The 14253-nt window shown below is 47.0% G+C and overlaps 1 protein-coding gene across 5 annotated transcripts in view; it reads left to right on the top strand.

Annotated features, from left to right (window-relative positions):
- CDK5RAP2 (CDK5 regulatory subunit associated protein 2) overlaps positions 1-14253 on the top strand; it is a 174950-nt gene that overhangs the window by 99417 nt on the left and 61280 nt on the right. For all 5 annotated transcript variants that reach the window (XM_032419158.1, XM_032419157.1, XM_032419155.1 and 2 more), the window contains 3 exons: positions 6346-6441; positions 8314-8501; positions 13417-13849. In XM_032419158.1, the coding sequence (XP_032275049.1) occupies positions 6346-6441; positions 8314-8501; positions 13417-13849 (717 nt within the window). The remainder of the gene's footprint in view (positions 1-6345; positions 6442-8313; positions 8502-13416; positions 13850-14253) is intronic.

The following is a 14253-nucleotide window of genomic DNA, read 5'->3' as shown; positions in this document are numbered from 1 at the left end:
TCGAGGGCCCTGGTTGCTCAGCAGCCTTCCTCAGAGTTTGGGGTGTGTGTGCATGGACACACTGGGTATGTTTTGAGAGCTCTTGACTCCCGAGTCCTGCCCTGGGATCTGTGCTGCAGATAGCACGTCTGGGTGAGTGGTGTGGTCTCGGAGCGATCTGGAGAGTTGCCACGTCGCCAGGTAATTTGGGCGGTGTAGATGCAGCTTGAACCAGTCCATTGAAAAACAAATGAGTAACAATGAGTAAAACAAATGAGAATTCGTCTGCTGAGTTTTGTGCCTCTTCTCACTCTCATGGCCTCGGGACTGGGAGATTTGACTGGATGTGTGTCATCCCTTCCCTCACGTACCCGGGAACTCCTGCCCTCTGCCTTGTGTGGAGGACGCGGCGGGGAGTTGACAGCCTGTCCGAGCAGAGCCCTTGGGCCGCGGGAATTTTCCTCTGGTGGCATTTGAAAGTCCGAAAGAGCCAGGAAAGGTTAAATCATGGTGTCTCCACGAGGACCACAAAATGGCCTGTGGTTTGCTGGGCTCATGTACTCGCCCACCCGGTTAGCCCTCCCACCCCGGGAGAGACGAGGGAAGCCTCATCCAGCCCGGTCCCTTCTGGGTCTGTGCTCATCTTTGTGAGGTGCTGTCTCCGATTCTCCATTCTTGGCCCATGTGTACAGCAGGGGACCCTGATGTCGTGCCAGTGAGGAAGAGCTTGTTTCCTCCCTTTAGCACCTGACTCCCCCACGGGCAGAGCCTGGCCCCGGGCCTCTGTTAGCCTTTCTCGGAGGACTGGAGCTGTTCTCTTACTCCCAAAAAGGAGGGCCTTTTTGTCCTTGGGTCCCAGGCCCCTCAGTCGTCTTGGTTAGGGTTGTCTTGAATTCATCCTAGCTTGCCAGGTAAAGGAGGTCTCGTTGCCACATTCTGGGGAAAGATCTGTCAGCCTTAAAGCTGTCTCCTCCCACCCTCAAAGGGGGAGCCGCTCACAGGTATTTATGCTGTGCTCTGGCCATCTGCTGTCTTTGAGAGAGGGAATGTTATTGATCTTGGCCTCCTGGGCTCCAGATAATTTTGGAAACTAAGAATATCTGGAGTCCATTTAGGGAGAAACAAGTCTCTTGGTTTGTTTTCTCCAAGGCAGCATTTTTAATAAGCAGCTCATTCTTCACCTACTTCATTTGAGTCGTAAATGGCGAGTTTGTTTGTTCATTTGCCCTTTGAAAAAAATCTGTTAAATGTCCCATTATGTCCTTTGGAGAACAGAGGCTTTTTCCTCTTCCCACTCTGAGATCTTAATACCAGCCGATTCCGATTTGAATCATTTGTCAGATTGCACTTCAACTTGATGTTCCCTGTGAATAGCCTTGTCCTGTGTAGCCGTTTCCCTTCCTCCCCCGGAATGGGGTGGGAAGGTCTGAAGATCTGAGTGGGAAGGAAGCTGTTCCCACAGTGATCTCGAGCTGAGGGAGGAGAGGTCGCTTGGGCGAGGGTGGGATGGCGAAGAGGGGAGGCTGCTGTGCCCTGGGTGTGCGTGTGGTTCTCCTTCGATGAGGCCGGGAAATGCCCAGGCTGTCGACAGCCTTTTCTGAGCAGCAGGACTTGCAGAGTGGGGGCTGGGCACCGTTCCTGCTCCCAAGAGCCTATAAATCAGAGAAAGGGAGGGGGGGAAAGCAAATCTATTTTGTGTTTTCAAAATTCAGTATTTTTCTCCAATAGTTAATTAGCCCACAGCATTGGGTTAAAATAGAGAAAAGAAATTACCCCAATCCTGTCACTTTAAAACACGCACAGTTAATTAACATTTTGGAATCCTTCCTTCTCTGTGTATATGAACACGTGCAGGCCCACAATGCATATACGGTTTTGTTTCCTGGTTTTTTTCCAATTGCTGTTATGTTATAGCATCTTATTTTATCTTATGATTTATCTTACGAATGCGCTGAAATTTAACTACCCGCCTCATTATTGTTGGGTATGTAGATTGTTACCAGCGATTTACTATTTTAAATTACCTGATGAGTGTCTTCGGACACAAATCTTTTTTGTGGGTTTAGGGTGTTTTTTTTTTTTTTTCCTTAGACTGTATTCCCAGATATGTAATTGCTAGGTCAAAAGTACAGATAGAGATAGATACAGCTATAAAATAGGCATATAATTTATTTTCATGTAGCCTCCCCCTGCAACTTTTAATTTGACGAAGGGTATAAATAGTAGGAGGCCCTTGATGTAGTTTGTCAGGTTTGTCCTCAGAATGGTTGCTTGGAATGGGTTCCCTCCAGCTGATGTAGACAGTGCTTACTCCTGCATGTGGGCAATTCACTTCAAAACCAACCAGACAAACAAAAGACTGAGGACAGGTGTCCTTTGGTTTTTAAAGGGCATTAAAATAATCTCTAATCAGTTTGCTCCTCTTTCTTTATGTTTACTTACTGGTTATTAATTATAAAATGTGGTTGAGAATTGATGTACAGGAGTGATTGGAACAGCCTGCAGTCAGAGGGGTGAGTCTTGCAAACCACAAACCCTGTGATGTGTGAAACTATCCCCGCTAAGCGGATGCATGTGTGAGTGTGCAGAAAGAGCTAGTCTCTCTTACTATTTACTTATGTCATCAGTTTTAGAAATAGCTAGAAAACAAGTTTTTTTTTTTTTTTTTTGGCATGGAGGGAAGACAGGGATTGAGGGGCATAATTTAATTGAACGTTAGGTATTTGAAGGGCTGCCGTGTTGAATAAGAACTAGACGTTGTGTGACTCTAGAGGACAGACATGGTACTCAGAAGGAGAAGATGCTTGTTAAATTCTGCTATTAGTAGCAGAATAAAATTTAATTTGTCAGAAGCAGATTGAATTTCATTAAAAGGAGGAGGTTTCTCAGAGTTTGACTTCATAAGTTAGGAATTTTACATGATTTATAAAGAGCCCTTGGCACAGTGCCTGGCACGTAGTAAGCACTCAGTAAAACAGTTAATTTAATTTTTTTGGTAAGTTAGTGGCAGAGTTGGGACTAGAGCCTTCTTCTGACTCTGTCCAGTGTTGTTTCCATGACACCATGGCGCAGTGCTTCTAAAGTTTAACGTGCGTGTGACTTTCCTGGGCATCTTGTTAAAATGAAGATTCCAGTTCCGTGAGCCTGGCATGGGGCCCGAGCGTCTGCATCTCTCATAAGCTTCTGTTGCTCTGAGGAACGCCCTGGAGTAGCGAGACCAGCGGTAATGCTGAAAACCTTTTGGTCTCAGCTCTCATTTTGAAAGACTCTTGATTCATCCGTTTGGTCTTTCAGCAGTTTTAGTGCGCACCAGGCCTTGATCTTAGAACTGCCCTCGCCAGTATGGAATGCAGAGAGGCAGAGGGTACTTGCCACCGAGTGTGTGTGTGTGTGTGTGTGTGTGTGTGTGTGTGTGTGTGTGTGTTGGGGGGGTGGGGGCTGTGGAGGAAGAATGCAGAGTGCTAAGGGAACACGAGGACAGGGGCCAGCCTTCTCTTTTGAGGTCGAGGGAAATTCTTCCTGGAGTAGGAAGGGGAACCAGCAAAGCAGATCAAGGAAGAACAGCCCAGGAGGCCGGGGTGGAAGCAGGAGAGTGCAGTCGTTATGGAGCGACGTTTTCGGGGGGGGTGTCTACGAGGGCCAAGGACTCTCAGAAGACAGGAGAAAATGGCCAAGAAGTTGCCACTGAGTCATTCACATGTGGAGTGAGGGACATTTCTCTATGTCCACATTTAATTTCTTGGCCATTGCTGGAAATTGAGTTTACTTTTCATTTTGACCAAGTCAGCAGAGGTAAAGAGAAACGAAAGTTAATCGTTATTTCACTGTATTGGGCAGTGGTGTGGTGGTGGTTCTGGAAACGAAGAATGACTTTTGATATTTCAACTTGGAATGGTGTGAGTGAACAATGTTTTGCTTAGCTTAACTTATGGGGGCCCTTCCTTTATCCACAGGCCCGGCGGGGAGCTTCTCTGTGCCTCTTCCCTAAGCCCATGGGTGTTCTCTCTCCTGTATTAGAAGATCACTGGGGACCTTTCACGTGCAATTTCTAGAGTGTTGGCAACAAAAGCCACACTGCAGGAGGTGGGGGTAGACAATTGTTTTAGGAAGCTTGGAGAGAGGCAGAGAATGCTCAGTGACCAGAGCTGTTGGAGAATCAGAGAGAGGCTGTTGTTGTTTTGTTTTTTAAAAGGTGGGAGAGACTTTCCCCCAGCATTTTATCCTGAAGAAATTTAAACACAGCAAAGAGAAGAACCTGACAGTGAATACCCACATACTCACCACCTAGATTCTCCTGTTAACATGCCCCACTTATCCGTCGTCACTCCATCTTATCTTTTTGATAAAATTTAATGTAAATTACAAATACCGGTACACTTCCTTCCTCTGAAATAACTTCCACACGTATATCTTAACTTCAGTGTATATTTATGGTTATTTTTTCTTTTAAGGTTAAGTTTACATACATTGAAATATAGAAATCTTAAGTCTGTATTCACTAAGTTTTACAAATGTATGTTCCTTTGTAACCCACACTTCCTCAAGACCCCTCGTGTCCCTTCTCATCGATTCTCGCTGCTACCCCCAGCCATTTTTCTTCTTTTGTCCACCCATGTGTTAGTTTTGCCTGCACTAGACTTTCACATAAATGGAATCATCGTGTAGACTCTCTTTTGTGTCAAGCTTCTTTCACTCAGCCTACTACTGTTTTTGAGATTTATCCATGTTATGTGAGCCAACAACGTGTTCCTTTTTATTGCTAAGTAGTATTCCATTGTGTAAATATATTAAAACTTGTTTATTCATTCTGCTGTTGATGTACATTTGGATTGTTTCGGGTTTTGGATATTATGATAAAAGTTGATATGAACATTCACATACAGATCTTTTCGGGGACATCTGTTTTCATTTTTCTTGAATACCTAGGAGTGGAATTCCTGGGCCGTAGGGTTATTCATTTTAGAAGATATTGCCGGTACTTTTTCCACAGTAGTCTAACTAACCTTTTGTATTCCCACCAAGTTTGATAGTCCTAGTTGGTCTTTATCACTTGAGAATGTTTTAATGATGAGGGAAGACGCCGAGAGAGGGAGAGAAGCTCCTCATCCATATGTAGAAACTTTTATGCCTTAGTAAGTATGTTCACACCTTCGCTAGCCTATTTAATGCTTGATCTTTTGGGAAGCTCTGATTTGTAAGGTCATCTGTCCTGTTTGATCCCAATGGCAGATTTGGATATGGTTAGGTTGAATGTGTTCTGGTCCTGGAAAGTTTTCTATAAAATGACTTCATGAAGTCAGTTTGCTTTGTTTTGTTTGCTTTCTTCCAAAATAAGGATTTCCTATAAAGGGAAGATCAGAAAAATGTAAGTTGGTCTGGGAAAAGTATGGACTAAATGTAGGAATTCATAAGTAAAACTGTAGAGACAGCCTTAGAAATCTTGTATGTACCGCGTGGCCAGCCAGTGACTCAGCACTGTTTGTGGTTTTGGCATTTTAGTGCAGAGCTTACAGTTTCATCGGTGAGGTGAGGTTTTGACTGATGACCTCCCTGGGTGTGGCCACCCCTCCTCTCCATTTTTATTTGGTTTAATCCAGGTGCCCCAGGACTAGAATTTTCGCCCTTCCAGCCAGCGGCGATCTGGCCCTCTTGAGAACATGTGCTGGCCATTCTCACGATGCAGAAGCTTTGGGATTTGCACTTCTTTAAAGCATTAAGGATTTATGTGGTCTTTATAGAAAACTGTTCTTCATTTCCAGAGCATAAAGTTATTGTTAGGCAAGCTCGATACTCATTAGTGATGAGGACTTTTTGTCAGCAAGATGACAGCGTGGCTGGGACTGTCCATCTCAGATGTGTGACAGTCCAAAAAGAGGTTTATGTCCTGTGCTAAATAGGAGAAGTGATGCATAAATTGGGCACAGCATAAATTTCATTTACTGCCTTCTTGCTATTTGATATTTTCAATTCCATCAATAGCTTTTTTCCAAAATCTTGTTACTTTTATATAATCGGTAAGTGAATTTAGCCATGGCAGGAATGGCAGCCGCACGAGAGACAGCATATCAATTTACAGCAGCTCAGGAAAGGCCCTGTGAGGGCAGGGGAAGTGGCTTCCGGTATTTCTTGGGGACTTTGTCCTTCAGTTATGCCCGATCCTAGGCAGCTGTGTGTGATTTGCTAGAACTAGCATCGCTAACTTTGGTTAATTTTTATTTCATTGGCTTTGGCATTCGTTTCTGCCTCCTTTTTGGTTTGTTTTTTGTTTTGCATTTAAAAAAAAAAGACATCAGTGACTTACTCATACATATTCATGCTGAGCACTTTTTTGGGTTGCATTTTCACACCATTCCATGCTCCGTGTAGCTTCTGGCTAGCAAGGAGGACGAGGACACGACCGGAACTGGAGAGGATGATGAGAATAATTTCCCGAGTGACCAGCATTTGGAGCAGAGTGACAAGGTAGGAACGTGGCAGTCAACTCCAATTCCATCCTCCCCTCTCTGTGCCCAAGCCAGCCTTCCAGGTTGGAATGAATCCGCTGGCTCTTCTGTTCATTCTCCGTCTCGAGCGCCTGCTCGGTGTCAGGGGAGATAGAGACGCTAGGTCTCTTCCTTCTCAGGAGTTAACAAACGAGGTGGTAGAGCCAGTCGAGAAACAGCAAGACGTGGAGCTGCCAATGAAAACAGGGTTGTCGTAAGAGAGAAACAGGCACTGGATGTTGGACTTGGTCAGATCTTTAGAGATCTAACCCCACCCATTCGTTTTATGCGTTGGAAACTGAGACCTCTGAGGGGAGGGGATTTCTCCAGGGCACAGGGTAAGTCAGTGACCGAGTTGGGACATGAGCCTGTGTCTCTGGACTGATGTGCCGTCCTGGGTCATTTGACTGCAGTATAAGGACACACTTCTCAGGGGCCCTCTCCAGTCTCCCGACCTGGAACCCAGCTTAGTGTCATGTGGGCATTGTTGAGAATTTGACTCCTTCAGAGAACGTTCCTCCAGTCACATGGATACCGGGCATTTGGGACAAACGTTCTCCGAGGTTGAAAGAACCCAAAGATTGGGATGCGGTGGGGCAGAGGAAGCTGCAGATTTGGCATTCTTAACCTTCAAGGTGTTTAAATTCTTGAGGTCATGAATGCGAGATCATTAAAATGTAGGTGGTTTCGGAAAGCAAAGCAATTCAAAGTGGGGGCTTTCAAATTAGATCTGATTTTGAGTCTTGGTCTTTATCTTTGTGACCTCAGTTAACCCTTGCTTAACCCCTAAGCCTGAGTTTTTCCATCAGTGACGATAATCCGTCCTTGCTGGAGTTTTTGTGATATTTAAATAGAAAGATATGTACCAAGTGCTCAGTAAATGCTCTCTCTTTGTATTATGATAGTCCAGACTTTTCCTTTTTTGGAGGTTACTTATTTAGATGGATTTAATAACTAGATTGGTGGCAAACAAGACCCTATAAATAACAGCTAATTTGTGTGGGTCTTGTCTTCCATTTAAAAATCTTAATCATTTTACAAGTGTGAGAGAGGGGTGTGATGGCTAGTGTGTATATCACCAGCAGTAATGCAGTCAAGGGGAGTTATTTATAGACTGGTAGAAGAAATTTACAGCTTCGGAAAGAGGGGGAAAGAATGCTAATAGCAGCACCTCAAGACATGCCCAGTACAAGCTTTAATTAGATGCATCCTTGGTACCACTCCTCTGGGGCCCTCAGTGACCCCTGAAATTGGATCCGTAAATAACATCTCCCTGGGAATTAGGAACTCTCTACTTTCCTAATGAGACAAATCAAAGTCATGTTAATTAGGGTGTCTGTGTAAAGAGTAAGGCGCCTTTCTGATATATAACGGGGAGGACACATCGCAAGAGGTAGATAAATAATAGACGTCCGAAGCATCGTTCATAGTGTGGGCTCCGTACCCTTCTTAACTCACTCACAAGGAGTGGGCCGGGGTGGGGGGGGGGTGTGCCCGTGGTGGGCGGGACACTGTGCCAGGACCTTAGGTGAGTCAGTCATCTCATTTGATTCTCATGGTCACCTTGGGAGGTGACATTACTCTCCCCATTTTGTGGATGAGGGAAGTGAGGGTTGAGGAGAAGTGGTGTGAACCTCTTGGTGCTCTTGCAGGAGCATCTGCCCGCCCAGCGACAAGGCACGTGTGTGGACCTGTGAGCCAGAGCCCGCTGTCTGCCCTGTCCCACTTGCCTTTTCCCTCCGGCTTGCGTGCACTGCTCATTCCCACTTGGTCTCTGTCCTTTCCCTCTCCTCCACGTACGCCCTTCCTCTCTTCCAAGGTCCATATTTTGACCAAATACTCTGATTTGCAGGTCATGGAGGATTATTCCAAAGGGGGCTGCAAAAACGGATACTTGAAGCACACAGATTCCAGTATTCTAGACTACGATGGAACCCACAAACCTGGCTGCCCCAGAGACCAGAGTCTAGAAGAAGGCGAGCTCCTGAACATGCTTGCCCCTTTTTTCAACGAGAAGGCCACATTGTTACTGGAATCCAGGTAGACATGGGGCCCCGGTGTTGCTTTTTCTCTCTAGTTTGAGGGGAGAACAAACTCATTTTGCTAAATGGATTTAGATGGCGGTGCTGTGTAATTTAGCTGAGCGAGCCCCTGAAATGTCTTGGAAGGAATCTTGCCAGTCATGCAATTAAGTAATTAGGCTGCACTAGTGGCTGGGAGGGGACTTCAGCAGAGCCTTGTGCAAGCCCATTATAAAGAGAGAAAGAAAGCTTTCCTCTGAAATTGGTCCTGAGAGCCCTGGGAAGGGCTGTCTGCCTGTCAGTGAGAGGAATCAGCCCTACTGGAGTTTCTTCCAGTTCCTGCAACAGCTTAAAAACTGCCATTGCAGTCGTGACTCGCTGTTTTACATTGAGCTTGAACTTCAGTTCTCTTCTCATTGTATCTGCTGGGAGTCGTCCTGTGTGAGGGAATACTTCAGGGTGTTTGCCTTAAAACAAAAAAGGAGAAACATTCAGTACATTTGTATTTTTAACATTAACCCTTCGGGAGGAGATTGTCCCCCTTGCACATTCTTTCCAGACCATCGTAACAGCTGCTTGGGCTTTGGAGCCAGAAGGAGCCGTGCCTTCCTCTCTCAGGGCCCCAGTCTCTCAGACCACTTCCTCGGGTGCCGTGAGGAGTAAGAAAGCGCACCGTTTAAGGAAAATGGCAGGCGGGTGGTGTGTGTTCAATAAAACTGTCCAGTTCTCCTCCAGTGTAGGTAGAGAAATGGAGCCGCTAACTCCTGCCCATGACTCTTGGCAAGAGCCAGGAACCCTACTATTTCTTACATTGTTGGTGGACTAAGCCTCACAGACATTCTTTAGCTAAAAAAAGGATTGGAGTGTTCTGTTTTTGTGAGCTCAGGCAGGCTGACCCTTCCCCAATCCCTGGCATCTGTCCAACATTTTTCTAGCACGCGTCCTCTTGGGGCACCTGTCTAGTGGCGGTTCTGGTTAATTATCACAAGCAGTTAGGTGACCATAGTCAGCGCTTGAGAAAGGGAGGGTTTTCTCAATGTCAGGGTCCCGAATGTTCCATCAGAGTTCGGAGATGCAGCTCTCTGTCTGAGGACCGCCTCATACTGCGTGGGGGTGACATGAGCCGGGGCAAGTCTGGTGGGCTGCAGTGGGCATGGGGCCAGCCGGGGCACGTGTGCCCCCTGCCGGTGGGCAGGAGCTTCTCAGCCCCAGCTGACCTTTGTGGCTCCCAGCCTTCCAGTCTTTCAGTGGAAGTCCCCAAACTATTCTAAATCTCTTGATTTTTAAAAATGTAGACCTAGTTACGTTTTTTAAGAAAGCATTTTCTGCCTGCTGGGCAAGCTTGTGACGTCTCTGGTTCAGTTCCCTGTGCCTTGGAGGTATCTGTTCCATAGGCTTCCGGACCTGGTTGGCCAGTTGTAGTGTTAGAAAAGGTTTTCTCACACCAGCCTAAACCTGCAGCCCTGATCTTGTTCTCTGTACAGCTGAATGGTGCACTGCCAAAGCCCACGACAGGGGAGTCATGACTCCGCGGGTCCTCCTGGAGGCCCGGCCGTGGTCTGCACCCCTTCCTGGCGCACACACGGGGCATCGCGTGCCCAGTCTCATCTTACCCTCACACCGGCTTTCTGCATGCTGCTCCTGGTGATCTCCTTTTTATAAAAGTGGGAGCTGACGTTTGGGGACTTGACATTACCTTAGCTAGTAAATGCTAGAGCCATCGGAGAACTTTCTGGAGGAGTCTTTTACAAAGACTCCTTGGGGTAACCAGGATTTGATTGATCAGCGAAACACTAGTCTTCTGCTTAGGAAGTCCCTCTTGGTCCCAGCCACCACCATCTCTTGCGTGGACACCAGCAACACAGCCTTCTCTACTGTCCATTCTCCATAGGGCAGCCATAGTGATCTTTTTAATAAAACTTAGGTCAGATCAGATCCGTTCCATGCTTAAAACCTTCCAGCAGATTTCCATTGCTCTTATAGTAAGATCAGAGCTTCTTGACCTGGCGCCTGCCTCTTTCTCTGTCCTTATCACCTACCCCTCCTGTTCACCGAGCTCTGCTCTGCTCCCCAGACATCTAGGCTGATTCTCACCTCAAGGCCTTTGCACTGGCCGTTCGCTCTACCTGGAATGCTCTTTGCCTAGGTGTGTATGTGACTGGTGGTGTCTCAGCTAGACATCAGCTCTGTAGAGAGGCTTTGCAGGCCACTAACGGGAAATCCTGATTCTGCACATGGTTTCAGGACTTCCTCCCTCCCTCCCTTGATTCATAGTACTTATCGTTGCTGTACATTGTTTTATTTCGTTATCAATGTTTGCATGAACGTCTGTCTGTCTTCTCAATGAAATATGAGCCCCATGATTCCCTTGCACCGTGCATGCCCACTGCCTTACGTGGCAGATGGCAGATGCTCAATAAATATTTAAGTGTCAGTGGAGACAATTAGAAGCCCAACATCACAGCAGAAGGTGACCGTGGAAAACTGGAGAGTGTAGTGATCCTTCGGAGTCAGAAAGATCTGGGTTCCAGTCTTTGTTCTGCAGCTTTGCTAGGGGATCTTGAATCTTTATGAGCCTGTTTCTTCAACTGTAAAATGGGGTTAGCTTTGGCCCCATCTCCTAGTCCTACAGCAAGGCCTGAATGTCGTCGGTGTATTTATAGCACCTGACACATGGCAAGTGCTTCACAAACGTCAGTTCCTCCCCCTTACACTCTCTGTGGCAAAGATCCTCTGGAAGGAAGGAACATACAAACAATGTTCAGGCCTCTGGCAAGACCCTCGACTGAACCATTAAAAAGGTCCTGATCACGGCAATGGCTTAATGAATCTGCTGTTCAGATTTCTAGCAAAATAACACTTGAAATGTTTTATTTAACAGCTCTCCCACTTTAGTATATTCTAATGGCCTCTTTCACCACCTTTTAGTACCCATTTGTAAAGTCTTTTTTCCGGATTTTATTGTGTGTTGTTTGGTGGTGAGTAACAGTCTTCCCTGGGCTAGCTGAATAGCAATTGTCATTATTTTTAATCTATATTAAGGGAAGGAGAGGAAAGGAAAATTTAGTTTAACGTGCTTAAAGTGCCAGAAATATTTTTAAAGTCTGGGTTTACTAAATTTTAAGATGGTGTGTGTAGTCTAAATGATTCCATATTAGAAGTGAAAAATGTACCATACGTTCTAATTTTGTTTTTTAAACTTTTATTTTTTACCCTGCTTCAGATCGCTGTGTGATCTGAACGGAGTTGACTCTGCCCCAGAGCTAGATGATCGGAACCCAGAGGGGAGTAGGACCTTCCCCTCGCTCCTGGAGGGCTTTGTGGGGAAGGTGGAACCAGGCCTCATGTCACTTGTCACGTGTAGCGGTAGCCGAGATACAGGGCAGGGACCGTCAGGGTGTGCTCAGGGAGTCGGTCTGTAGAGGCTGGTGTGGGCCGAAGGCAGGTGGGAGGAATGGCAGAGAGAAGAGAAAGTGCGCAGCACGGAGGCGGCCCCTTCTGTCCCCTGTCACCGCTGACCGCCACGACCTCAGCCCGTCATGGATGTCAGCAGCAGCTCTCCGCAGACCTCTCCCTCTGTCCTGGCCCGCTCCGGTCCCCTTTTTCCTTAATTTCCTGTCTCACTTTCCTAGTTTCTTTCTTCTTTCTTAAATGAGTCCCTCTCCTTTATTTTTTAGGTGATTTACACATACTTATGTTAAAATCTTCAGGTTGCCTTATTAATTTAATTTTTTAAGTGTGAACTCTGATTCGTTGGATTGTGGCCTGTCTGTCGTACTGGTGGGTCGTGTGTGCAGGTTTGGTTTGCGGGTGTGGACAGCCCTGCTCTGGCCCCCGCGCTCCTTCCTCCTCCTGTGGGGGTGCTGCTGGTGCCTCTGGCTCATGAGATTTCCCTGGTTTTCTCCACTGTGGGAGTTAAATTTCTGCCCCCAGTGCTTTCTGCAGATGCCCCCTTTCTCCTGCCTGGGGGTCTCCTCCTCTGTTTCTGACCTTTGGATAAATTTTACCTTGATTTCGAGGCCTGTAGTGCACCTTATGGTATTTTGCTGTCACTTACGTGTGTTTAGAGCGGAGTGGGAGGGGCTCCTGTGTGTGCTCACACGGCGTGTAAACTGGTCCCCACCTCCCACCGCCTGGCTGGGGGCCTCAGGGAGCTCTGGGAAAGCCCCAGGGCAGGGGTGAGAGGCAGGGAGTGCTGGAGGCGGGACAGTCTGTGCCTCCGGGTGCCATGCACACAGTGTGCAAGCAGCGGTAGCTGGGGTCTGCGGGAGCCTCGGGCACGTGGCCAGGGCCCGGAAGTATCTGCTACCGCTCTCTTGTTTCGTCTTCATTGCTGTCCTGTGGAGGGAGACTTACCTTACTTCCAAAGCATCTCCAGCTTAGAATTCGAAGCCATTTTTGTGTGATTTCAAAGCCACTACTATTTCTGTTCCGAGTAGTTTGCAGCATCCCTTCATTCAGTACCTATATACTGAGCACTGGCTGTGCACAGGGATGGGCCAGGTCACTCATGGGTCCATCAGGTTGACCAGTCCACCCAAGCCATACTCGCCCCTGGATGTAGGAATGGGGCCAGTGGGTGGGTGGACCTTGTAATTGTCAAGGATACTTGATGACCCTGTTTGCTCCTTTCTAGGCCCAGCCTGCATCCTTGCAGCACGTGGCCGCCTCACTTGCTGTGTACTTGTGTCAAATCGATTCTCCTCTTCTTATCCATGAGTTAGACACGGCAGTACCCCCACCACGTGTGGTTGTCATGAGGTGACATGGGATAAAATCCTCGGGGGTAGATCCTGGCACGTGGCAGGTGGTCCGTGTGCTTAGTTTAAACAGACTTCGGGCCAGTCAGTGGAGAAAACGTGGGAAACCGGGTAGGGCATGAGGCTATAGCAGAAAACCTACTTCTTCCACTTCCTTCCCTTTTGGAAAAACAGGCCAGACCTTCTGAAAGTGCTGCGTGAACTACTTCTGGAACGAATGTGCTTGACGGAGCAGGGAGTGTCTGCAGAACACCTTGACGGTAAAACTGAGAAGTCCCTTAAGCAAATGGCTGTTCAGCTTAGAGGTGAACTCGGACATTTCACCCAAGTCAACTCATTGTCCAAGTCCCACGATGAACGGAAGTCACCTCGGACAGCCCAGCTAGGAAGGATGGGTGAAGTGTCCAAGCTGGAGCTGAAAGATGCCTCCGTGCAGACTGCGACCGCGGAGGATGACACGCTCAGATTCCAAAATGAGGGAAAGAGAGAGGCTTGGGAAGAGAAGCCACCGGATGCCGTGTTTCACACTGAGGGTCAGCCGGAGAACTTGCACATGGAGCCGGGGAGGCAGGGCACTGCCCTTTCCTTCCCCAACGGGACTGACAAAGTAAGCTTTTCTATTATTTATTTGTTTTCTTATTTTATAGAAATGAAAGGCTTAAAAACTCAACTCTGCTCTCATTGCTTTTTTTGATGTATGTAAAATCTGGTGTCTCCCCCTGCCTGCACTTAGTCTGGCCTCTACCTAGAGGTATGTGTTCGTCTAGCCCAGTCTTATTTGTCTGTACATCATGACATTTATGCAGTTTCCTTATAGAGTCCTATTTATACATCTGTGTGTAGCTTTTTCTTTCATGCTGTGTATCAGGAACATCTTGCCTTGTAACGGCTCTGTAAGATTCTGTTGTGGGAAATGTGCCAAAATTTATATGATTTTCACCTACTGGTGGATATTTACGTTTGCAGATTGCAGTGAAATTGTGATAACCTGACTTCAGGAGGAGGGCCAAG

The sequence above is a fragment of the Phoca vitulina genome, unplaced genomic scaffold (genome assembly GCF_004348235.1).
Source record: "Phoca vitulina isolate PV1807 unplaced genomic scaffold, GSC_HSeal_1.0 scaffold21, whole genome shotgun sequence".
Lineage (NCBI taxonomy): Eukaryota > Metazoa > Chordata > Mammalia > Carnivora > Phocidae > Phoca > Phoca vitulina.
The sequence above is the reverse complement of the archived record's forward strand: the minus strand, read 5'-3'. Positions and strand labels throughout refer to the sequence as shown.